The sequence below is a fragment of the Amphiura filiformis genome, chromosome 14 (genome assembly GCF_039555335.1).
Source record: "Amphiura filiformis chromosome 14, Afil_fr2py, whole genome shotgun sequence".
NCBI classification, from domain to species: domain Eukaryota; kingdom Metazoa; phylum Echinodermata; class Ophiuroidea; order Amphilepidida; family Amphiuridae; genus Amphiura; species Amphiura filiformis.
In genome coordinates this window covers 56344517-56371415 of record NC_092641.1, presented here as the reverse complement: position 1 = coordinate 56371415, position 26899 = coordinate 56344517, and the positions used below count along the sequence as shown (strand labels likewise).

Sequence of the window (26899 nt, the reverse complement as noted above, 5' to 3'; positions counted from 1 at the left end):
TGTTACTGCGAGAGTCAATAAAGTCCCCAATTCACAAAAGCGTGCATCGTTCATGCAATGTGCAGTTCACGTAAGTGCTGCGCCAAGCTGTGTGTACGCCATTCTATATCAATCCACGAAGTTATGAGTCCCGCCTATTACGAGCTGATCAGAGTATAGTGAATATACAATGTGCTATTGGTCTATTTTAAAATCCATACTTGCCTTTTATGCAAAGATACTTCCCCCATTACTTTGTCCACATAACATGGGAGGGTGTTCAATATGAATTCAAATCTGATGACAGATGAATGAGTCAAATGCTGATCAAAATCTAAATTCAGTTTTCAATTTCATTACATGAGCTATTTTTAGAGCTTTATTTTGCTGAATACACCATGATAATTAGACTTAAGGTTCCAGAAATATGGTCATTTTAGTGTTTCTCAGAACAATTTTCAAAGTAAGTTTGAAAGCAAAATTAAACTTCTACGTACGCTACTCAAATTTGGTATATTCACCAGAGACTATTCACTTCCAATAAATGCCCCTGGGAAGTTTATTACTGACAATACGGTACTAACCATGGTTGCAAAGTACTGGGAATGTGGTGCGTCAAATCACTGAAAAGTCGGTAATGACTCTCTATACGGATGAAACAGGGGACTGAAATGTCCAAATGTCCCAAAATAGAGCTTCAAAATTGCAGATTGGTAATTATGATACTACCATGCAACACAAAGAATTGCATTCATTCGTATCATTAGCAGTTTATTTCAAAAGATATTTTTAGTCATTTAATATAATAATGATATAAAGTTTGCTAATTGCGAAGCAGAGGGGCATATTTTGATGTGATATATCAAAAATAAATTTCATTTTTAATTGATATGCTACCTTTGTTGCCCTACTCTTTAGATCAATTATAGGGATCCATTCTTTTCTCATGAAATTCAAATCTTATTTGTAGTATACAGAGCTCTCAACAATTTCAGTGTGTATTCTCTAATTAGCATGATGCTAAATCCATTTTTACTGGTTGGCCCCCTTAAGGGTACATACCACAAAATAGCTTTCCATAGACTTTACGTGCAAAATAGGGGTCACGTTTTTAGGCTTTAAGTCGAATTACGTCTTACTTTGAAATATATATTTGATATCATCTTAATCAGAACAAAATTCTGCATAACATATCTGAAAATGACACCAAATTTTAGGTCTACTTTTTGAGAAAAATAGCGCTATATAAAAAGGCCCGATTTTTCCATGTTTACGTCCGACTGCTAACCGCGTTTTGACCTTGTGTGTTCATGCGCTTATCATCGTAAACATCACTCAAATTTTCGCATTTTCTGTTCAAATTAGTAGAGATCACATTCACAAGTTCTAGCAAAACACGATTTGCAACACTAAAATTGTTAATATTGTACCGATTTTGCACAATTTTTATGCAAAGTTGGGACTATAGGCATGATAAACTTTTGCCGGAAACCGCTTCACAGGCGGATTTAGTGGTATGAACCCTTAAGGCTATTTGGCAACCATACATTTATGACCCCACTGCTAAGTAGTTTTATTTAAAAGACATGCCCATAAAATCTGCAATTAACTTTTGAATTAAAAAAAAAAATTAAATTAAAGATACAGTATGGGATTAAATTACTAGTGTATAACAGGAAATTTTCATGAGGTGTTTATTTTGAGCTTTTCAGTTATTTTTAAGAGCCCTCAAAAATATTTGTTAACCAATAGGCTTTGATATGTAGCTGTTTGAAACAACAAATACCTCCAAAATATCCGCTATACATGTACTCTAAAACTGTTCTCTGAACCTTGTTATAAGATTTTGCTGCATGTTGTTATCCATCACATATTTGTAAATTCTACGAAAGTCATGTCAGATGAATAAGGTAGAACCAAAGAGTATAAAGTGACTCCACCATGTTTGTGTGTCACTCATGGAGGGCAAAGTGTGTACCTCCGGACAATTTCGATCTCAGCTCGCCAACCTTCGATTCCAAATGTGTTGTTGTTTTCATTCAACGCCTTAAGCCAAGTGCCTAGTCCACAAACCTCAAGCTTAAAGACGCAATTTACCATTCGATTTTGGCTCTTGCGAGAAACCCTGAGAGTACATTATTTGCCCTCATTGAGCGATAAATTAAATCGGACTTACAACAGCGTTGCATACAAGGCAATTCTGAGTCTGTACTCTTTGGGTAATCTCTCCGTGTCAGATTCAGTTAGAAAACTTACGAGGGGGTATCCAAAACTTTTTGACATCACCCAGAAGCGAAGGAGCTATATCGATGAAATTTTGTCAGTGTAATTACTGGTCCTTATGTACATTATGGTCCAAAAATGGTCTCATAAGTATGTTTACTTTTTTTACAGGTGGCGCTAGATGGGCAGTAGGTGCATAACCTGTAATATGGTGAAAATTGAGGCACGCAACGTGATTAAGTTCCTGCATTTGAAGGGTTAGGCCTACAATGCTCAGAAAATCTATGATGAAATGAAAGCTATCTATCGGTGATGATTGCCCATCATATGGCACTGTTGCTTTTTGAAAAAGGAATTTCCAAACTGGCCACATGCCCCTCACAGAGGAGCCAAGAAGTGGACATCCATCACTTTCCACAGTGACGAAATCCAAGAAAGTGGAGGATCTTATCATGAAAAGGTTATGCGCCTACTGCCCATCTAGTGCCACCTGTAAAGAAAGTAAACATACTTATGAGACCAATTTTGGACCATAATATACATAAGGACCAGTCATTACACTGACAAATTTTCATCGGTATAGCTCCTTCGCTTCTGGGTGATGTCAAAAACTTTTGGATACCCCCTCGTATATGGTCAGAAAAGTAGGATCACCTGACCCATGTTATGTCCTACGCTTCAAATGTTGATGCTAATGGTTTGTTCATATCTTTCTGCATGATACTTTTATCTTTGAGTTTAGCTTGTAAAAGAGACTGCTCCACCACTCCTAATCTCACGTCCATCTGTGTGACTTCATTCTTCAGACGTTGTAAAGCTTGCTTGATCTTCACCAGAGGCGCTGTTGAGAAAAATTGACAATTACAATTCATAAACAGTGGTGTAATGAGAGTAGGGTTGCAGAGTATCCAAATGGCTCTTATTAATGAGCTGGCTAGCTTGGGGCAAGGACATTGTGTATGCAATTCAGTGTAAGGTCAATAGACGCAATGACCTATACATAGGGGAAACAAAACAAACTCTACCGAAGCGTATTTACCAGCATATAAGAGAGCTAGCACTGGATACAGAGACTGGTTGCGGAGGGAAAGCAGATGGTTTGAGAGAGGTCAAGGAAGTGATTTATGTCAAATGAGAGGAGCCTTCACTTAACAAGGGAGGCGGTCTACGTCACAACTTGGCAGGAGCCTATAGTTCACCTATCAAGAAGATCCTGTAGAGGCAGGGTTCGAATTCGGCTGTATCGCATAGCAGTTTGCTCCTTATTTTGAAGTAACTGCTACCCAATTTTGCATTTGTATAGCACTTTTTATAGTGCTTTAAGTATATGGAAGTATCCTGATTATGATGAATTAGCCAAAAACTGCTACGCAAAATTTTAAACAATTCAACCCTGCTTAGAGGTTTGGCTCATCTTCACCTATGACACAACATCCCCTTCACAGGTCAACAAACTTTTGCCACTTTAACATCAATTGGTCTGATGATGCATCAGAGATAGGATGTGAAATATTGCCACTCATAAAATGTAAGTCCAGTAGATCAGATTATAATCTAAAATTCATAGTTATCACATTAAATATTACGCTACATTTAGGGGACATCCCCAGCACTGAGACCATGTTACTGAAGGCACAATTACGTTGGGCAGGACATGTGTATAGAATGGAAGACCACCATCTGCCAAAGGTCATCCTGTACAGCGAGCTGACATCTGGGCGACGTAATGTAGGGGCACCTCTAAAAAGGTACAAAGACTGCCTTAATCATCTCTGAAGGTCTGCAACATGGACCCCGTGCACTGGTCTACCTTGGCTGCTGACCGTGTTGTTTGGAGACACACTGTGCAGCAAGCTGTCTCTCACTTTGAAGTTTCAAGAAGAACCCTGTTGGAAGACAAGAGAAAGCGGTGGAAAGAGAGCAGCAACAGGACCCCCACCACTGATCAGACTTTTACCTGCAACTACTGCAGTCGGTCCTGCCTATCCCGCATCGGCCTATTTAGCCACCAGCGAGCCTGTAACGGAAAATGTGGACAAAAGTCTTAAGACTGGGGGTCTGGATCAATTCAGCAATGTGCGGACAAAGCCAAAAATAAAGGTTCATGGAATTTGCCTAAATCTTGTGATAGGAAAGGTATTTGGGTCTAATGATTTTGTAACTTGATCAAAAATTCGAAAATCCCTTGTTGCCATGGTAACGGTTCTTTGAAGATTGCCACAGGAAAAGTTCATTTTTTCAATTTTACAGTTCGAAAAGACACATTTTCTAGCTAGCACTAATGAAATTGCTAGAAGTATGGAACAATTTAAATTGCTGCTGATAAATACCTATGTATTAGACGTTACAAAAATAGTATTGCCAGTTTTCTCACCCACCTGGAATATTGTGTAATATGCAATGCAAAATCCCTCTTTTTTTGCAATTTTTTTCATTAGTAAAAGTGGTATAACTTTGAAATTCAATAACTCTCAAGAAGAAGTTTGCTGATTAAAGTCAGGGGTTGGATGAGAATGACTATGAATGGGGATGATCAACCAACCAATAAAAAAATTGGGGTCTTTACCCCATAACGAAGTTTTACTTTGAAGAAAGTTCGCTATTTTCGATAAAAATGAGCTAATTACATAGCACTTTCACAGTATAAAAAATCCTTTATTGGCTTGTGATTTGCAAATAACATACCCAGAATAGTTCATTGACCCATCATAACCATTGGTTATCATTTATTTAAGTAATTTTTACTTAGTAAACTGCCAGTGACCCCTCCCCCAGCCATAAGGTTTAATGCATGAAAAATGTGCAAAGTTGGGCGCAAAATGGTTACCATGGGCATTAATTTCTTGGTGGTGTGGTTATCTGTCTTTTACAATCTCTACTCTTCTTAAACAATGGATAAATCGATTATAACTATTGAAACCAAATAAAACACATTCTTAAACACTTGAGAACGTTCCTGCGATCCCATTGGTTCTTACCCGTGTGATATGACACGATATCACACGGGTCAGCTGCCAGTGCATCAACGCGATACGCGTGATCGCTATTTGAACCAATCGGGAGGCGCATAGCAACAACGGGACTGATCGATTTTAAGCCCTAGGTAGTTCCTTATAAAATGTAGGATTTAATTTGATTAAAATTTGTAATATACTTATGATATTTCTATTTGAATTGAAGTGTTTAAGAATGAGAATAAAGGTATTGTTTTTAGCCGCTGTCATGCATCTATCGTCTCATATAACACGGGCGACATCATTATTTTTGGCGTAAAACAACTCGGCTTTGCCTCGTTGTTTTACTTAAAATAATGATGTCGCCCGTGTTATATGAGACGATAGATGCACTCCAGGGCTAAAACCAATACCTTTATTCTCTAATTATATTTCAGTTGGTCACTACTCTGGAGTAGGCTAGGGGTTTTCCATGTATAATAATCATTTCTACTTCTTATTTAGGCCTATATTCACTACTGGACTCATTGATTGACTTTATCTGAAATACCTCACCAATAATCTAAATATGGTTTAAACATAATGAGAATGTGATAATTTCGTGGATTTATAATATCTGGGGTTTATAGCAACAACAGCAACTGACATACCAAGTAACATTTTTCTTTGTTTTATACAATATGTTATCTATAAATCTAGTTCTAAGACTGCATGATACTGAAAACAAATCTCAAATGTATAAGAAAGATCAAACATTGTACAAAACAATAGAAAATGTTTATAAAAACATGGGGACTGGACAATGCACTTGAATTATTGTTTTTAAAATGCAATGTCACATTTTTTTTAAAGTTAAATGTGGACATGGTGAAGCCATTGCCAACCCACCATAAAGTGATGCTCAAGTCTTTACTTTGTGTAGATTGTTGTTAGAATTATAAACGGAGTCGCTCATGTGTGGGATTTTCTAATGAGATCATGAACAGTGGCTGACAGATGTCTGCGAGAGTTTTGATGCTGACACTGCTAAGTTTGTCATCTTGTACTCTAAATAATCTATTTGTCCCCAAATTTAAGTAATAGGAGTAATGGGATGTATAACATTCTGGTTTCTGCACCGTTTGCTTTAGGCACTCTTGATATACCATTGTTATTTGTATCTGCAGGATCTGCAAGTTCATCATTGATCTCTCGGAAAAAAACTACTTGTGTGTTGTGGGGTCAGATACTCGTCTCAGATGTAGGCCTGCTAAACATGCTAAATGCCCTCTTGTTGCTATTTTACATCCGCCAAAAAACGCATTTGCTTAGCAACAGCAGAAGGGTCTCTCTATTCCCATCCCGGATTCCCAGTGACCTCTCCATGCTCATACCCATCAATAATAAATTCTTTCTGCTTCTTGGAAATTGGGTTTGTTTGTTTCTTGCTGACTATAGGTTAAATACCACTAATTATGTATTACACGGGGTTCAATGGCAAAATGGCTAATTTCGGGGGACGTTTCTCATATTCAGAACTCTCACAGTTAAATGCCACTAATATCAGGTGAAACTATATGATTTAGATGCCAAATGATCAAAAACTCAACATAGGTTGACCTGAGACTTTTCTTGTTTTAACGCACTGAACCGTAAACACCTCAAAATGGCAGTGCGCACTTTCGAAGCTGAAAGTTACAATATGGTAGAGCGAATATTTACTAAAAACCGTAGCCGTACGTATGGATTTTGGAACTATTGCAACAAAAATGTCATATAATGAGAGAAAATATACCATTTTGAAGCATCAAACCCTAAAAAGTACTTTTTTGGCTATATTACTTGGTCAATTCCAGCGATTTAAAGCAGTCTTTTCAGATGCCATGCAAACAAATAGTTACTCGTCGTATTTCCATGTATAGCCCAGGCCTATTAGTGGTATATAACCTTTAGGGCCAATTCATGACCTAATCATATCTCTGATTCAGAAAGAATGCATTGCTGTCCGTTTGTATTTCCTCTTATCTTGGCTAGAAGGCTTTATAATTTTGATGTTTGTAATTTTGTCATATTTTCCTGACTGAATGTGAGCTACTAGCGTCAATGCTTCAATGCTTTATGTATGTCGATGTACATGTTTCCTTGGGTAACTGAATAGCGTTTGCAATACCTCTTGAATCCACATCAGAGCTAGTAGATTCATCTACGGTACTGAAGATAAAGCTTCACATACATGTACTTCCTATTGCTGATTGGTGTTCTCGTAGAAAAGGTGAACACTGTTGATTGTACTGGGTTAGTACTAGTCGCTGCCTGATGTTAAAAGCAGCACATAGTTCATGATGTTGATGATTGTCAAATGTTTCTTGGTTAACATTTTCTGATGTTGAATTCCCTGAAGATCCATCTGCACTGTTTTTCTAAGCCCTTATCAGAGCGTGTCTGTAGTATAGTCTGCCCCGTAAATGTGCTCCAATGTCCATTGCCACCACCTAGCTTGCAGTGGCAAACAAAAACCTGGGCAAATCATTATTGCACAGCCCCTGATTGGTGTTCTCGTGAGAGTTGGTGAACTCTGTTGTTTGTACCGGGTATCTATATAGCTGTCTGATGCTAAAAGCAGTGGCAAACTTACAAAAACCTGGGCAAATCAGATATGTCGTTTACGGTATATTGACACTACCCTATGAGCTCCTCTGCGACGGCTAGGAACCATGGTATAGGTTCATTTGACCTGCCAAAAATTGCTCCCCCCTGTTTGGGGGTTGCCCAAAATTCTTGGACACCCCCATATTTACCCTTCCTACAGGGCTTATCATTATTGCACAGCCCTGATTGGTGTTCTCGTAAAGTTGGTGAACTCTGTTGTTTGTACTGGGTAGCTAGCTGTCTGATGCTAAAAGCAACCTGTCTTCCAAGCGCTGCCCTCTATAGTGTATTTGAATAGCGCTGCGATCTGTCTAATCTGCTTAAAAGGCCTGTATGTATAATATAGCTTGTTTGTACCATTTAAAACTGAGACTCAAATTTAAGAAGTCACTTAATCTTTTCATCAATAGAAATATATTCAATAATTATTTCATTACGATTATTTAAACACAATCCTTTTAAGCGAAACTTGTCTTTTTTGCCATAAATTCCCCTTAAAAAATACACATTTTTTCAAAAACTTGGTACTTTTAAAAAGCCAGAACTTCTTTAGAAGCTGAGACCCCAATTTTTTGAAACTATATATCTGTCAGCAAGGGTTCACTCTAGCTATGCCACCATACAATTACAAAATATCAACTTCTTCTTTACAGTTACACCCCTTCAATGTTGGGGTAAAATGACATTTACAATTTTTGCCCAAAAATGTGTTTTTTCTACTTAAAATTAAAGGATCTTTTAAAAGAGTGACAAGCTCTTTCTTCATTTGCAAGGACTACCAAAGCATGCCCCTATATGAAGAAAAAAATTAAAAAATTATATCACATCTTATATATTTGTGGCATTCGACCAAACTTTGCCCTTTTTCAAAAATGAAAATTGTAAATTTTGGTCATTTTCGACTAATATTTGTTTTGTCTGTTACCATGCCAACAGGCCAAATGCAACTTTTTAAATGTCATTTTAAAATGTCCCCCTAAACCCTTTCCATGCTAAAAGAATCAAGGATTTCTATTTTTTTGAGTTTGTCCACATATTTAAAATTTTGCTTGACGGTAACAGACCCCTAGTCTTAAATCTTCGTTAGGCCAATGGAACTTGATTATTAGTTTCCGATTGGATGTTCAAAAAAAAGGACGAGGTCGCTATTTCATTATTCATTATTCGGTCTCTTTTCATTATCCATTATGTTAACAAAATCGATGATTTTATGAACAGTAAGTTTCTCCAAATTTAGGTACTCCACCAGTACCAAAGTATATAGGGGGCCTATTGTTGATGAAAGACCATCTCAAAACAGGTATTAATGCTTAGATCATCTTTACAGACATTTTGCAACAGATTGAGAAAAGATTTGAATTTGTTTTCATAAAATGAAAAGAAATTAGCAATTTTTGTAATCACTAGAAACATGATGAGGTAATCCTTAAATTTCCATTATTTACTACATCCTCTACCCCTACAACTAAGAAAAAGTGCTGATTATGATCAGCAGGGGATGTCAGACATTTTGAGAGTTTCAATTTTTATTATTTCCATTTCAATGTTCAGATAATTGACTTTTTTATGAAAATAATGAAAGTTTTGGTCAAATTGAAAAAGTGATGCGGGCGGTCAATAGGAAACTAACAATCGAGTTCCATTAGCCTTAGCGAAGTCAAGCCAAGAGAGAGAGAGAGAGACATTTAGAGGACTACTTACATCCATCAGTCATGCTGGATCCTCTTTCCTCCATATCTTGTTTAATCTTCTCCAAGTCTTCTGTGATTTCAGCTAGATTTCTTGTCCTGTCTGTCACTCCACCACTTGCCTGACGATATTGCTCCTTTGTCTACACAAAGAGAAAACAAAATAATTCGTTAGATACAGCATCAGTAAATACAATTTTGGCGACGATCAGCAAATTGATTCCCTCAAATATTCTCATTTAACCCTGTGGGCAATAGTGCTTTCAATGCCCCTGATTTTTATGAATCTGCGAAGGTAGAGGAAAAATTTGATGCAAATGTTATGAAAATCAGAGCAACTTGAAATTGTGAGCCCTGTACAATGTGAAGATTGACCTTTGACCCTGTAAGTCCTAAACCATAATGTGTATGAAATCTATATTTTTTGTAATTCTTTGGACCAGAGGAATAATCTGATATGATTTTGAGTGAAATCGCAGCATTTTGAATTTTTGTATTGCCCATAGAAATGGTGGCCTTTTTTTTAAATTTCATTTTTATGGTCAACACTCCGAAATTCATTGAGCTTGATAAACATTTTTTGTTTCAAATCAGCACCCTCAAATCATCCTAAATATGTTGTTTATTCACTTTTAACATGAAATGCCTACACCATTCACTTTTACTGAAAATCCAGACCCATATATAATTCCAACAAACTGCTAACTTCCAACAGTAGAGTGCAATTAGAGTGATCAACTTCTCAGACTCAGATACCACAGGCCTAAACGTTGAAAATTGTTCATCCCATCCATTGTGGCAAATTGTTCATATTTTGAGGGGCCGGGCGTCCAGGTCTCGCTCACAAAGAGCAATGTAGTGCTTTAATGTTACTTCTCTCTTGGCTATATTTGTTCTACCAACCAAGATGACACATATACCTTAAATATTCACCTAATGGCGCTATAGTGTCACTAGACATAAGTGACACAACCTAAAAGTACCCTCCCATAAAATTCCTACCAGCAAATAATTCTTGTTAGGATTTCAGACTCAGAGGAGGGAGCCCTCTATCCAGTGTTGTAGTCAAGACCTCTATGTCCGAGACCGAGACCGAGACCAAGACCTGCCCTCCGAGATCGAGACCGAGACCAAACCTTCCGAGACCAAGACCACCCCTTCCGAGACCGAGACCTCTAAGTTCTGAGACCAAGACCGAGACCCGAGACCTTGGTTTAATCCCCTGGGATACTCAAGTTTGGTTTGGGTAGGGGTGTGCCGCTGAGAATTTAAAAGGGAACCCATCATTGTACCAACTGTTCAAGAAATTTGGACGACCTGCAGTTAACACTTTTGTCTTAATTTTTGCAATTTTTTCTCCAAATTTTGGGAAAATTTCAAAAATGTTGGCGATAGTGGAGGCAAAATTAGGCTAGTGTGTGAAGGGTTGGAAACAACAGTGTGCTGAAGCACGCAAAGTTGAAACAATTTTACCATATTTGGGCCAAAAACACACTTGTTTTTTGTGCTTAAAAGAAGATGCACACTGCACAGGGCAACTATTTGTTCCTCTGTTTTGCTTTTGTGGAGAATGTTCCCCTTGCAAAAGTTAAGTGGGATCCTCACTTCCACCACCTGCCCACCTATGTTTAATCATGAACTGAAATTGGAAGCTCACATCCGAACAAGCTCACTTATGATTCATTTATATCTTTTTATAACCTTATAAAATGATTTCTGTATCGTTATTCTTAACAATTTCTTCAACATTCATTGAAATTTAGGGTAAGGAATAAAAGTATCGTTATTCTTAACAATTTCTTCAACATTCATTGAAATTTAGGGTAAGGAATAAATAATGAACAAAAACAGAAAATCATATCTTTTTCTTCAGGTCTCGACAGGTCTCGAAAAAAAAAACGTTCGAGACCGAGACTTTGAGGTCCGAGACCGAGACTTTTGAGTTCGAGACCGAGACCTTGACATCCGAGACCGAGACACTACAAAAAGGTCTCGAGATGGTCTCGAGACCAAACCTGGTCTCGAGACCTACAACACTGATTTGAACATGAAATGGACCTCAAGGCAAAGAAGCCCAAGTGCACCATAGGCAAATCTTTATGGCATAACAGTGATGTTATCAAATGAAAGTTGATTAATTCTTTATTTGTACCTCAGCAAGGCTATCTTGCATGCCTCTGAATTCATGCAGTAGATGTTCTAGTTGGTTGTTAATATATTTCTCTCTGCTGGCAATCTTCTCTAAAGTTCTACTGATATCCTGATGGAGTTTACTGAGATGTCCCTGTCAGAAAAAAAAAACCAATATGATTAGTGGTTTTAACAGAAAATGTGCATGCTTCAAAAGGGTTCTAGAAAGTAAAACACTGGCATATACCGTTTTGTTCTAGGACTGGCTCCAGTTCCTCGCGCCCAGGTGAGGGCGGGGGGCAGGGGATGGGGGGGTGCTATCCTCCTTAAAAATCCAAATAGACAAAAAATACAGCAAAAATTGCCCTGTGCATCTTCTGTTTTAGAATGAAAAACACCCATGTTTTGGGCCAAAATAGGGCAAACAAAATAGGGCAAAATTACTCAATTTTGTGTGCTTCATGCACATTGGCCATTCAAATACTGAAAATTACCTTCATTTTGGGCAAACATAGTTTGAAATTGACAATTTATGGTGCAAAGCGCACAAAGGTCCCAGTAAAACCGGCACAATATATGCCCCACCGCAACTGGCCCCGATGCACGATTTTTGTGAATTTATGTGAGAGTAAGTTGTGACTCAACTACTGCACGCAGTATAATAAAGAACTAATAGTTTTTGCCTATTATGAGTTGAACAGAATATTGAAGTAAGGAAGAATTCTGCCAAACTTTGTATAACTAGACAATTTGAGATGGAGTAACTCTATAACTTGCTATGTGAATGTAGAATTCACATGTTTAAAAACTGCACAATAAACTGTATATTTACATCCGCATGATAGGATAACACTATATATGAATGGGATATGAATTGTGCTGAATTGGATGGTGTTGCTTCATGGTCACACTTTATTCTCATATTGTAATGCAGACATGACCTTAATCTCTGACAGAGGAGTTGTAAATTTCAATTGGAGTATTCCATTCAGGTAACCCCATTCACATTCCCTATGTGGGAGATTAAGGTCATGTCTTCCATAGAGGATGCATGGATTTCAACACTCTAAAAAAAGCGAAAGTGGATATTTAAAGTGATGAAAAGCAAACCATTGAACAGTGATCATGCAAAAATTATTATTATTCATCATAGTTTCTCTGTTACAGATTGATAGTCCAAATTCAAAGAGTCATTAATCCGGATATCCAATAACCCTAAAGTTCACCCTAACCCTAAATCTACAACCCAAGCCCTAATCCTAAATCTAAACGTAACTCTAAACATAACCCAGGGGTAGACATAAGGAACAATAATCAGCTGGCCTTTGAGTCAGATGGGAAGGTTTAGGGCTGGCCCAAGGGCTGGCCCAAGGGCTGGCCCAAGGGCAAATCCACTGGCCCAGATTCTACTTAATTGTGTTTCTTATATTGTAACATGTCATAAATTCATAATTATGCCAAAATCTCAACTTGCCCATCCAGACGGAAAATCTCCTGGCCCGACGGGAAAACTACTGGCCAGAGCCAGCGGGCCAGTGGCTAAATCGACCCCTGGACACCTACCTTTGTTTCTGATAATGCAGTATTGATACCATCTCTATGTGTATGCATCTGGTCAACATGCGTCCTCCAATCTTTGTTGTCAGTACGAATGTGCACTTTCAGAGATGGTGTGACTCTTTCTACTTCCAACTTCCATTCGCTGGCATCAACAGTAGATTCCATGATTTCCTCTGGTCGAGATCCTTCTATTGCGTCCTGCATAGCAATAAATTAAAACACATATTCAGAGATATTGTATACAAAGTTGTTTACCTAACTGCTTCACAAATTCATCAATTAACTTGAGCCACTTGCTAACAATGTGTGACTGGACACCACGAATCAGCCGTAAAAGTCGGCCCCCGGTAAATTTTGCTTTATTTCGTGTTTAGAAAATATGTATCATAAGCTTTAAAATGGTATATCCAGAAGCGGGGTTATGGTTTGTTGAACTCTGTTCCTTCAACAAAATTGTACCTTTTTTTTTCTACATGTGACTGTTTTTCCACATTTCGGTTAATAAATATCAAACCGTTATAATTGGCGGTCATTTCAAATCATCCCCAAGTCAACGAGATTCAGGAATATCCTCTCATTGTTAATTGTAGGTTATACATACCTAGACAAAATACAATGCTTTGTTATCCACCACTTGAACAGGATTTAGCAAAAGCAAACAAAGACAAGAACTATTCTATAGAAATAGGTAGAAGCTTATTATCCTCTTCAGCAATAGGATTATTGATTGGTTTAAACAGTGTTTGAAGAGATACTTGTCGCAATGAATAGAAATACCTATGAATACGACCTTCACACACATTTTACACTGTAACTCAGAATGCAATTTGACGAGTTTATGGCTCATTCGTAGTGTCCACTCACATATGTGATGCAGCACATCAAAAGGGGAGACTTTGCAGGTGAAGTCAATTTTGAGTTCAGGATTTCTGCTTTGAAAGCATTTTGCAAGCTTTAAATTGACACCTCATTTGCTCAAATTGATCAAGGCATTCAAATTTTATAAATGAAAAAGCATCCTAAATTCGAAATATTTCCGTTCTTTTTTTCTGTCTATTTTAATCTGTATCTTGAAAAGCACTTTGCCTCAAAGTCATGCTTTTCCATAAAACAGGTTAAGTTAGGAGTACCCTGTAGCATTACACAGCCTACAAATACGATCTAAATGAGCACTGTGCTTATTCATTCAAAATTTAGTTTTACTGTAACAATAACACTTGTATATATATACGGTATATTTAGCACACTGGGAAAGAAAGTTATATTTAGCACACTGTACTTGGATTTAAACTCATCAACATAATATTAAACATGAGCTGTAATTTAAGAAGGGCTTTAAGAATTTAATTTACCTTTTTAGATTGCAGATTCCTTAGGCCTTCAAGATCCATAAAACTATCTTCCTCATCTAGATCATCATCAGCTGCCTGGGAACACAAATAAATTGATATAAAAAATAACAATGTTAGTATAGTGATGTAGGTGCATATCTGCTGCTCCTAGTATCAAACTATGCAAATTAACCTAACCCCACATGAATATATATTTAGGACAACGATGGCTTGTTGGCATGGCTGTGGCGAGACCGCCATATAATCACTGACGTCGCTACCATACCAGAGGTGGAAAAAAACATATTCTGAAGAACATGTCTGTTTTATCCTTAACTGAAATAAATCTTATATAAAATCAAACACAATGGGTGCATATGACTCCACTGGAGCAGGATGGGTTCTGGCAATGCTATCACTATGGACCACAATGGCCTCATCCCAATGGCATAGTTCATAACCTCAATTAAACAATCATAGTGCAAAATTTGACCTCAAATTTTAAAGTATGAGTTTCTGTACCCAAATTTTCAAAGGTCATTTAATGAATGTGCAAATGTATTGGGGTTAAAGAACTGTGCCTTGATAGATGAGCATGTTGTGGATCCTAGTGTATCTTGTGATACTTACAGCAATATCATCCTCTACTTTATCAAGTTTCAACTCCACATCATCATCAATATTGGTTTCTTCATCCGTCTCTTCCTCCGGGTATTTAGGTCTACAAATAAGGACAAGAAATGGTACATGGTATGAGCCTGAGAAAATCATGGGTAACAAATCTCATGTTTGCGCACTTTAATTGTACTACTTGCAGGTACACTACAATTCTTACGTGATACGTTCTTACAAAATCAGACAGAACTGGACGCAGACTAATTTGATCTGATATTCTTGTTTGGCTCTAAATCAAGCAATTTGATACGTTTCTTTTAACTTAACCCCATGAGAACTACCTGCTGATTGGCCAAAAAAAAGTTTTCATTATCAATTAGCCCAATCAGCAACATTGTTAGAATAGTTTCACCACACAAAAAAAAAAAAAAGGGGAATTGGGGTGAATTATTTGCAAAGCTCCATTCTGATTGGTGATTAAAGTGAAAGTATCATGTAATTGACCAATCAGAGGCAATGTTAGATCAGCAGGGAGTGCTAAGGGGGTTAATGCAGTCCTTTCAATTTGTAGAATCTTATTTTAGCACCAGCAGCTGCATTGTGGTATAGAGTTGGGCGACTAAGTCGCCAATAGTCGTTAGTTGCGACTATTACTGCTAGTCGCGACTACGACTATTGAAAACCAAAAGTCGTCAAACGCAACTATATTTAAATATTACAAAATCATGTTAAAAGCGCCAAATATCCGCACCAAAACCAACCAAATACTTACATATAAACTGTGAAAATGTGATAAAAATGTTAGTACTTGTCTTACCAATAGTAACACTATACAAACAAGTAATCATAAAGTCCATAAATCATCATTAAATTGGTCTTGTTGACTTGTTATTGTAAACTTGCACCAAACTTTCACCCAATTTTTTGGTCCAATTCTGACCACAGATAGTCATAGTCGTGACTATTTGCTGCCGACTAGTCGACTATGAAAAAAGTGATAGTCGCCCAACTCTATTGTGGTACATGAGCAACAGGGCACATGTTTGATGGTTTTTTTTGTTTGAAGCAGGTACAAACTCTGTATCCAGTAACATGTAGGTCCAGTTTTGTCCGATGATGACAGAATGGGTCACATTTATCTAATAGAGGCCATCAGCGTGACGTCATATGCCACCATCTTGTGGGTACACGCTGCGATGGTCGTTCGATCTCCATGTATGAACAGCAAAATCACTGCATCGACGCGTGATAACAGCTGCATGACAAGCTGCATCCTGCATGTAGTGTCCGATGCATGAACACACAGATTATTTGTACCCACAAGATGGCGAAAGGCTGACGGCCTTTATACACAGTTGGAATATTATTACATACTGCGAAAATATAACTTGAATTCTGAAAAAAGAGTTCTATACATATCTGCAAATAAAGAGTTCCGATGCAAATGGAGATACACACCAAATTCAATTTTATAACATTTTAATTGCTACCCTACTTCGTACTTTCAGCGTTGGACATAAGATATTTTTTATGCGTAGCATTATCAGCTTGCACACCTTGATTATTGTTACATTTGCACACTTCACTGTATAAGTCTATGGCATAAAATTCCTACATATTTCCAAAATTGTGTAGCAAAGTGATCAAAATTGAGTAGTATTTTGCCCCGTGATACCAGCTTTGGCCAACGCTGCCTACTTTAAAGAATCTGATAACGGTATATAATTTTGAAACTATGATAAAAAACCAGGCAACCAGCACATTATTTTCTTATTATGTTCATATTGGACGAGACAAATTGGCCTATGTCTGAACACTTCAAATTCTCAAATAAGAACATTTCTATTTCACCATGTAATGATAAAGTATAACTAGTCTCATATTACTGCCAAAAATACACTCAATCTCTTTTACTTGCTGGTTCAAAAAGTGTGGGGTAGACCTAGAAAAAATTTGCATTTCCCGGGGAGATGCGCCACATGAGATTAGCCAAATTTCCCATGACAATTTAACATGTTTTCCTCTGTTGAACTAAACTTCCCGCCAAACAGTATAATTTCCCTCCAATTGACAAAATTTCCCGGGAAAAAAATAACCAGAGGCACCAAAGGCAATTGCCCTGGGTGCCCTATGCCTTTCCGTTGGTGCTCCTCAAAATGTGTAACTTTGGATGTATTCTTAAGCATGTGATTGCCTTGGTGCCCTAGCAGGCCTTAGCAGAATTTCCTGGCTGCCCTCTAAATGCCAAATTGAACTTTTTCCCCTGAATTTCCCTTTAAGAAGCTGCCCGGATTCCAAAATTATCCAGGCGTGATGGGGAAGGGAGCTCAAACCTGCTTTATAGCCCCCACCTTCTGTCAGCACTTAAGTTAGCTCTTGATCAGAGCCCTCGCAGTACCTTAGAAGATCCAGAGATCCCCAAGTAAAATAAACCCAAGCAAGTGACTGGTATTAGTAAAGAAAATGTATATAGGCCAATCCATTCTGTAAAAAATTAATACCACTCCCATGCATCACCCAGCAGTACATGTATTTGTACAGAGCTTGCCGAAGGCAAGCTTCACTATAGGCAAGTCACAAACAAGTAAAGTAGGACCACTTATAGATCACTGTCTACCTGAGATATTGGTCTACCCTACACACCAACCATGAAAGTCCAGTGACCGGCGCCAGCGCGAGGCCGGTCTTTACTATAGTGTCAGAGGGCATATGGCATGGTTTTTTTCATTTTTTCTTTCAATTGGATGGAAAATAGGTTGGCTTTGGAGCAAAGCTAGTGTCAGAGGGCATATGGCATGTTTTTTTCATTTTTTCTTTCAATTGGATGGAAAATAGGTTGGCTTTGGAGCAAAGCTACACTTAAGTCAGCTTATCAGGTAGCTAAATAACAAATAACACATACCTTCCCCATTTGAACTTTGTTTGCCTTAGTGCTTCATCAGCTAATTTATCTACCACATAGATGCAGTGTTCTCCAAAACCAGGCTTGAGTTTACCAGGTGGGAAATCAACTGTTGCTCCTATACGGCGCACCTCGTCAAGGATGTTGGAGATGGTTGCGTTTGGATCATCATACTGTAAGAGTTGTTGATAAAGAATTAATTAGCAGTGCAAGAATTTAGAACCATTGTTGGTATAATTAATTTTTGGAAACAGGTGTATGTGCCAGGTGTCATGTCAATGAGTGTGGGTACTTTGCAGAGCCTCCTACCTTATCGACTGGCTGCTTATAGTCAGTTATGCACCAGAATTTTTATTTTTTTTTTGGGGGGTGAATTTCAAGGAAAAATTGGCAAATTTTGAGCATAATTGCTGCAAAAAGTTGAAATTTATGTAATTTTTGGGTTTTGCCTCAAAAGTGGGGGAAGAAAAACATAGGGGGGTGCAGATAATAATGCATGCAGCATGCATAGTTTATACGCCCATGATTCTCTTTGACCAAGTTTGATATGGTACCATTTTGTGCCGATTTGTCACCTTATGACAATATTGCTTATTTTTATGTAATGTCTTTGATTTTTATGGAAATAAATATGAATGAATGAATATGAATGAATCTTGCATTTTAATTGGTTGGTGAATAAACCTGGGATCTCGACTGGGTTTAGGGTTTATTATAAAAATTATAATTTTAATGTAAAGTAAAGTATACATATTGACTGCGTCGCTTGAACCTCTTGTGTACATCTTGGCTGTGCTGATGTCACACACAGGGAAAACATCTTCCAAGCCACTGTCCCCAATGCCAAGCTGCTTGAGCACCTGAAAGTGTGTGCAACTAGGGGACAAGATACCTGGATATCCAACTGCTATAATACATTTCCAAATATGTGTACATCCATATCAAAACGATGCACTTGTCGGCTGCTACATGTGTCTCATTTTACATAATAGCTAGGAATAAATACCAGACTCATCTCAAGTGGAGGTGTATACGTGCAGCCGACAAGTGCATCGTTTTGATATGGATGTACATATATGTGATGCAGCACATCCAAGGGGATTTTGCAGCAAACTGCTTTTCAACTTCAGATAGAGGTTAAAATAGACAGAAAAAATAAGGAAAATAATATAAGAATTGGTTATAATTTTTCACTGAATGCATTATCAATTACAGCAAATGAGGAATCATTTTAAAGCTTGCAAAATGTTTTCAAAGCAGAAATACTGAATTCAAAATTGACTGCACCAACAAAGTTCCCCCTTGTGTGATGTGCTGTATCACAAAACCAATTAATATGAGTTTATGAATGATAGGTACACTTACTTCTTGTGGGGTATCAAACTGTTTTCCTGCTAAGTTAATAAGCCATGAACTTAGCCTAGTAAACATGTAGAACTGTTCTCCTGGGTTGGTTTGAAGTGCAAAATAATGCCTGCAATATGGAAAGGTAAACAAGAGCACAAAAGCATTTGGTTTAATGAGATTACTCTGATTAGCTCAGCTCAGTTCGGGGACTGTGATCCCCATCCATATACATGGATAGCTTGCTAGTTATCCATCCAGTGAGTGAAGTGAGATACCGCTATGCTAGAGAAGATTTATAGGCGATCCCATGATACTAGTGAAACATCCGGGTACTTGATGAGAACCAGTCTACTAGAAATTTCAATTGAATGAATACAGCTGCCAAAAGCTTGACGATTCTCTGCGTACACTGTGTGATGAACGCCCGCGTGTGCGTAACGCGGAAGTTAATCCAACCTTGCCAACGCACTCACGATTGGTTATTATTTTTATTATTGTATCCATGGTTGTGCGTTCGCGTTGTACTTTGAAATACGCAACATACGAAATCGCTCGCATCGCGTACAGCTGTTGGCAGTTGTGTACATTAAAGTGAAATTTTTACTTTTAGTATACCGATTTCTTGTACTTTCAGACTTTTATTCCTTATTCAAATGTGGGTCGATAGTAACAACAAAGAGCTCATTTGAGCAAGGTACCAATGTTCTTTCCAGGGATCATCTCAAAATGCTTATCGACCCAAGTTTTGGACATATTTTGAGTGTTTGAAAATCGCGTCTTTGGAACGGGAATCAACAGCGAGCAATTGTGTGAAACTCTATTTAACTCTGTCATTACTAGACTGGTTCTCAAGTACCCGGATGTTTCAGTTGTATCATGGGACTGCTTATAAATCTTCTCTGCCGCTATGCTAGTTGGGCTATCTCTGAGCAACTGCTAATCTGAAAACTTTATTTCCAAGTCCAATACGACACGTGAAGCACTTAAAATGTAAAAATTGAAAATACACATAGCTTAAGGTCAGCATTGACCCAAGAACAGAGAAACCTTAAATTATGGAAGGTGTATTCTTTTACTTAAAAATTTGTTCAAGCTATGACTTAACGGTACAATTGGTTGGCAAAAATGGCTACAAATTATTGATAAAATTGAATCTGACAAAAAAATGATCAAAAATAAGTCTGTATATTGCCAATATAAAGTCTGCACAAAAAAGTAACTCAGCTGTTATAAATCGCAGAGCCTATAGAATTAGAACAAATAATTGTTTTCACAATATTTCAACATAGAGAGAAGGATGGTTTATTAACACGCATTTTGATACCCCATTCGTCAAATATCGTTCAATATTAACAACCCAGTAGTGCTTTTGGTCGAATGTCATGAATTGGTCATCTTTTGTGTAACATTTATAATGTAAAATGAGGAAAATATCACCAATTTTGATTCACTTCAACACAACTTTTAATAAATACATTTTAGACCATTATAAGTATATATTTCTGGAAAGCTATTACAAGGATGCCAAATCAACAAAATATAACATCATAATACAGGGTGGGTAAGAAATACAGGGTGGAACATCAACAAAATGAGCATTTTTCTTGTCACAGTGAACCCCATATTTTTCTTTTCTGAAAGCTATGTAGCTCAAAATAAATATGGATTCAGAGAGACATTTCATCAAATTCATGGGCCCTTCAAACAAATTGGGAAGAAAGAGTTTGGTATCCCTTGTGTTAAACATACAGGGTGGTCAAAAATTGTAAAATAATTTTACAAATTTTTTGACATTTATCAATCAAAACTTTTTTTCTTCATTTCTGGCACTAAAACTAATAGCAATTGAATTCCTCATCAAATTTCCTTAAAAATATGTGTACTTTTGAATAAGCAGGATGACCTGGGCCAAAGATGGGCCATGTAGAAATGTCAGAGCATTACGTGTTCACTTTGTATAGTAACATATAGGGAAAACTGTCTTAATTAGCATTTAATTAGGCAATTAATTAGTTACATCTTTTATTACAGTTGATCTACTATGAGGTAGATCTACAATCCAGGATGATATATGTGCAATTTGTGGTCCATGCTAGTTGTACTTTTCAAGATACAAAGGTTTGAAGTTTGCCATATTTTCACAATTTTGTGTACAACCCTATGGGGCTCCCCCGCCCCGGCTCCCCCGCCCCGGCTCCCCCATTGACACATCTTACATAATGAAGAATAAATCTCAAAGTAGTTGCCCCATTGACTTGGGTTTTTTTGTATTTGACAAAGAACATAATTATCTACAATTAGTGGGTTTTTAGCGGGTTCGCCGTCGGACAAGTTTAGAACTGTCAAGCTTTCGTCAGGAGTAGCTCTGACTTCTTCAGGACAAAGTACCTAAGAATGAGACATGTAGACCGCCCCTTGTCTACTGATGACTCTGAAAAGAGCCGTTTGCTGAAGACTGCCCCTTGTCAACAGAAACTAGCAGATCTCGCCTATCTGCTGATTTTGTAAGTTTTGGTGGCTCTGAAAGAGCCGTTCAATGACGACTGCCCCTTACAGAGGACTAGCAGATCTCGCCTATCTGCTAATATAAAGGTTTTGGTCCATGAGTGGCCAAACGGTTCCTGGTAAGTCGTATACTTCTATTACAGTATATGCAGTCTACATGTTCTCTGTTGACAAGGGCAGTCTTCATTGAACAGCTCTTCCTCAGAGCGAACAAACCTTTAATTTAGCAGATAGGCGAGGTCTGCTTGTTTTCTGTTGACAAGGGGCAGTCTTCAGTGAACGGCTCTTTTCAGAGCCACCAAAACTTACAAAATCAGCAGATAGGCGAGATCTGCTTGTTTCTGTTGACAAGGGGCAGTCTTCAGCAAACGGCTCTTTTCAGAGCCACCAAAACTTACAAATTCAGCAGATAGGCGAGATCTGCTTGTTTCTGTAGACAAAGGGCAGTCTTCAGCAAATGGCTCTTTTCAGAGCCACCAAAACCTTTATATTAGCAGATAGGCGAGATCTGCTAGTTCTCTGTAGACAAGGGGCAGTCTTCATTGAACGGCTCTTTCAGAGCTACCAAAACTTACAAAATCAGCAGATAGGCTAGATCTGCTAGTTTCTGTTGACAAGGGGCAGTCTTCAGCAAACGGCTCTTTTCAGAGTCATCAGTAGACAAGGGGCGGTCTACATGTCTCATTCTTAGGTACTTTGTCCTGAAGAAGTCAGAGCTACTCCTGACGAAAGCTTGACAGTTCTAAACTTGTTCCGACGGCGAACCCGCTAAAAACCCACTAATTGTTATGAATTCCCGTCGTAAAAGCCTATCCCACAATATAATTATCTACAAAATGACACCAAACTTTCCAAAATAGGTACGATACTTTTAGAATAAACCAAACTTGAAGTGTGAAGAAAGCATTTTCATGTTACGGCTCCTCCATTTTTGGGTGACCTATTTGTGACATGCGACCTTTTACAGAAAAATACCCGAATTTAAAAGTTGCAGTTTACAGCGATCAATGGTTATAATGCCAGCACTGTAAACACGTAAAGCCCGCCATTATCTTCAAGCGCTTACTTCAAATCAATACAAATAACTGCAACTTTTAAATTGGGGGTATTTTTTTTCAAAACACAGCTGTATTGTCAATATTAAACAAAATTGTCCAACTTGGGTATCAACATGCGCGTAAATAAATCATCCTTCTTTTTTTTTTTTTTTTTTGTGAAAACAATTATTAGTTCTGAAGCTATAGGCGTATTTATAACAGCTGAATTACCTTTTGTGCAGACTTTATATTGCCATAATAGGATGATCTTACCTAGATAAAGGCTTGAATCCAAGACCTTTGAGGAATTCTTGCTCATAATTGAGTAGTTTTAATTTATCCAGCATCTCCTCCATCAACACAAACTGCATGTAGGCATGTCCTGGTCCTTTCTCTCATGCATCTTCTCCCTCTCCTCCCTTCTTCTGCCATTGCTTCAATTCCTTCAGATACTACTTCCTGTAGGTATGTCAGTCACTGTCTTTAAGAATGATAATTATAATAAATTAGGCCATTTTTACAAACAGTGGTAAGTACTTTTTTATGAATTCACACATACATGTATAATAAATGTGCTATTCCAGTTGAAATCCATAGAAGATATGACCTTAATCCAAAAAACACCTGGCCTCAATATTGTGGTCTCGGTCACTGAATGGTGTTATACGACAGCGATTTCAGTGACGCTGATCATGCGTATGATTCAGTGATCTGCAAAAGCGATTGAGTATATTATGCATCTTTAGAAATGACCGGCGATTGTGTGTTCTCAAGTGGGTTTTGTCATGTTTATTAGCGATCTGACACACATTTTGTATTATTTGTATTTTAATCAAAATATTTTGCATTCACAAGCATTTCTGACTCATTATTTCCGCCAATTTACTATGCTGTCTTGAGACATGTGACTTTTTAGAGTTGAAAAGAATGAAACAAATCAAGCATAAATACGAGTAAATATTTAGCAAGTGGTATTTTATCAGTTTCAAGTGAAAGAATACATCTTAGTGTTGATAAATATCAAGAAATCTCAAATTCGGGTGTGAACGAATGTGTCTTCCATTACTCTGGCCTTAAGTAAAGAAAGCCAAAACTGAAAACCTTTTTGTCATAGCACTTTCCGTGGCAAAGTTACATCGTTTCCAAGATCGACTTTCATCAAAAAAATTCTGCTAGCAAAATTCCCCAAAACAGCATTACGCCACAGGGAAGTTTAAGGTTTTTGGAATTTATATGATCCTTGTTAAGTATGTTAATAATGTTAAAAGGTAATTGTCTAACAAATAATAATTTATGCCACAATATTACGATATTATAGTTAAATTTAGTAATATTCAAGATTTAATTTGTTGAGTTAGGCTGCCGAATTTGGCACCAGTTACAAGCCTAGATTTTCACAAATGTAATTTCGCGGCAATTTAATTTCGCGAATCCGAGGTGCTTGCGAAATTCGCGAAATTAAATTTCTACCGTTTGATTTTCTGAAAATTGGAAACGTAGGTTACTTTCCTTAACCATACGGTCATATATCATAGTACTTTGTATTGCTTTTCTCTAAAATGGATACCAGCATTACGTTTTCAATCATGAATTTTATTTCCACGCTATTGACATTATAAAGGCAAAACATGATACCTAAATTGATGAAAAGGTAATCAAGGGTTAGATAACATGTAGGCCTACCGGTAACGTAGGTTACACGGAATATTGCGGCAAATTTCAATTGTAAATAAATCATCTTTTAAAATTTAGGGATGTTTTTTTTCCTTTTTTTCCTTGTAGGAATACACTATAAATTACATTTTAATACTATTTCACGGCATATTCATTGTGTTCCTTTTAACTTAAGCACACATTCACAAATATGTGAAGTTCATGATTTGCGAGATAGGGGTTTTGACCACTCGGCCAACTTCAAAACATCGCTACTTCCAAAATAATTCGATTTGAATGATCAAATTTTCAGATATTATAGCCTGTTATGTGTTTAAGATATTCCATGATCATTTCCTTATACTATCCACATTGGTACAATATATTAAGTTGAATGGTTGCGACAGGATTTTCGCTGAATTGTTCATTTTTAGTGGTTTTGACCCTGAATAAAGACTGTTTTAAGTACAGTTTTATTCCCAGAACTTTGGTTGACTGAAACTCTTTACCCAGCAACTTAACTACAATCCCGGACAAGGAAAACTTCATAGAGGCGGTGAAAGAATACTGCAAATCAACAACAGCAAGAAAGTAACAAGTAAACCACATGCGCACAGTTGACTCTTTTGAAATAAAAAGGGTGTTGGACAGTACTATCAACAAAGTAAGAAGTGTGTGCTGAAAATTATAGAGGATTGATGTTATTGCATTGGCTATAGTAGGCCCTATAGAAAAATTATCAAATTTGTGGACATCGTGGAACATTGAACTACGCTTGTTACATCGCGACTAATCATGCTAACTACACGCGCGTACAACGCTACTCTACACGTCCATATTAGCGAGGCTATCTGCGTACAACTGCTTACTACGCACAGCCATGCAAAGTGTATGTTCCACGATGTCCACGAATTTGATAATTTTTCTATAGTAGTACTAGTAGTGTCTGCATCTGCACAAGCGGCTACGGGACGACAGGTAACCTTCCAGTCAGCTATTGTTGTCACACAGTAAATTCGTTGACCGCTATCAGGATCAATATAATTGATCGATTGATCCAATATCCGATAAATATTAATAATAAAAAATATTCTGATTGTGAATTGTTCTTTCTTTATTTTATTTCTCATCATTTATTGCTTTTCTTTTTGTTATATAGCCCACACTTTATTTTCTTCTTTCTCTCTTTCATTAAAGTTTGTTATTCTTCTCAAAATATGTAGTTCTTGTCATTCTTAATATTTGATTTTTCTTATTTTCTTCTCTTTAATTTTGCTTTTATCTTTTTCTCTTTAGGCCCTATTCATTTCTTTATACGCATTTGCCGTATTTGTTTACTTTATTAAATGTTTTTTTCTTCCTTTTTCATTTGCATACCACTAGTAATTCTTTATATTATTCTTTATTTTAATTTAGATTTTTTAAATTTCTGTTCTCGTTGTTTTTCTGTCTATTTCTTCAAAAATATATTTCTTTTCTCCTTATGATTTTTCTTTCTTTCTTGATTTCATAGTATTCCTTTCCTCCTGATCCTTTCCTTTAACATTTTTCTTCATATTTCTTTATTCATTCGAAATATTTACTTCTTTTACTTTGTCTATACTGTTTTTCTATTATAATACACAATTCATTTCATTATAGACCTGTAGGCCTAATATTGTACTTTTTCAACCTATTAAAAGACCTAGGCTAGGCCTATGATCATGATGATGTATTTCAGTGTTATTTTTTTTTTTATTTTATTTCGTTTTTCTGTTATTTTTTGTATCAATGCATCGTGCCTGACTTCCGATCGATGTAATTGAGTGGACAACAGTCACAGGCACGGAGAAGCTCGGAGAGAGAACAATAGCTTGAGTGTTTGATTGACAAGGTTACCTGTCGTCCCGTAGCCGCTTGTCTATCTGCGACTGCGTGCACATGCACGTGATGCTCACATCATCATCATGCTGAATGCAACCAAATAGAACAATTAGATTGAGACACGCACCATCCGCGACCATGACCCAAAAAGTTGGTGAACTGCAACTTAATAATTTGTATCTACCGACTCAACCAAGAAGAAGAGAAGATTCATGAAATTTACTTTTCAGGTTGTTGAATTCGACAGTCATGACAGTTTTGTCAATTCATAATCTGCTATCATGTTAATAATGCTAGTATTTGCTACCTACAAAATATCTGGACATTTTTTACTTAAAAACTAAATCTTAACCTTCTGCTCTCTACGTACGTTATCGTGGAAATACGTTAATCCTATATAATTGCGTGTTTTTCTGTGGTTTCACCTCTGTAAATACAGCATCAAAACAGCGTCCCTGATTGCCCTGGAAATATGCAGATGCAG

General features: G+C 37.2%; 1 protein-coding gene across 4 annotated transcripts; it reads right to left on the bottom strand.

Moving 5' to 3' along the window:
• Positions 1 to 195: 195 nt before the first annotated feature.
• LOC140170339 (intraflagellar transport protein 57 homolog) lies at positions 196 to 26899 on the bottom strand. Of its 4 annotated transcripts, none has more exons than XM_072193707.1 (11): positions 26786 to 26899; positions 23173 to 23376; positions 19376 to 19484; positions 18011 to 18183; positions 15124 to 15214; positions 14515 to 14589; positions 13166 to 13360; positions 11625 to 11756; positions 9486 to 9615; positions 2834 to 3043; positions 196 to 2234 (listed from the first exon to the last, which is right to left on the bottom strand). In XM_072193707.1, the coding sequence occupies exons 2-10, from the start codon at positions 23268 to 23270 to the stop codon at positions 2874 to 2876; spliced, it is 1173 nt and encodes a 390-aa protein (XP_072049808.1). In that variant the 5' UTR covers positions 23271 to 23376; positions 26786 to 26899; the 3' UTR covers positions 196 to 2234; positions 2834 to 2873. The 4 variants fall into 4 exon arrangements, with proteins under 4 accessions (XP_072049808.1, XP_072049809.1, XP_072049810.1 ...); XM_072193708.1 differs by having other exon boundaries at positions 23173 to 23380; positions 26749 to 26897; XM_072193709.1 differs by having other exon boundaries at positions 23173 to 23380; positions 26786 to 26897.

Bases quoted from the DNA above. Each gene is read 5' to 3' on its own strand.
- LOC140170339 (XM_072193707.1), bottom strand. From the start codon at position 23,270: ATGCAGTTTGTGTTGATGGAGGAGATGCTGGATAAATTAAAACTACTC. The intron at 19,485-23,172 runs GTAAGATCATCC...TCCATATTGCAG, and splicing joins GGATTCAAGCCTTTATCTAG to GCATTATTTTGCACTTCAAA. The intron at 13,361-14,514 runs GTAAATTAAATT...ATTGCTATGCAG, and splicing joins GGAATCTGCAATCTAAAAAG to GACGCAATAGAAGGATCTCG.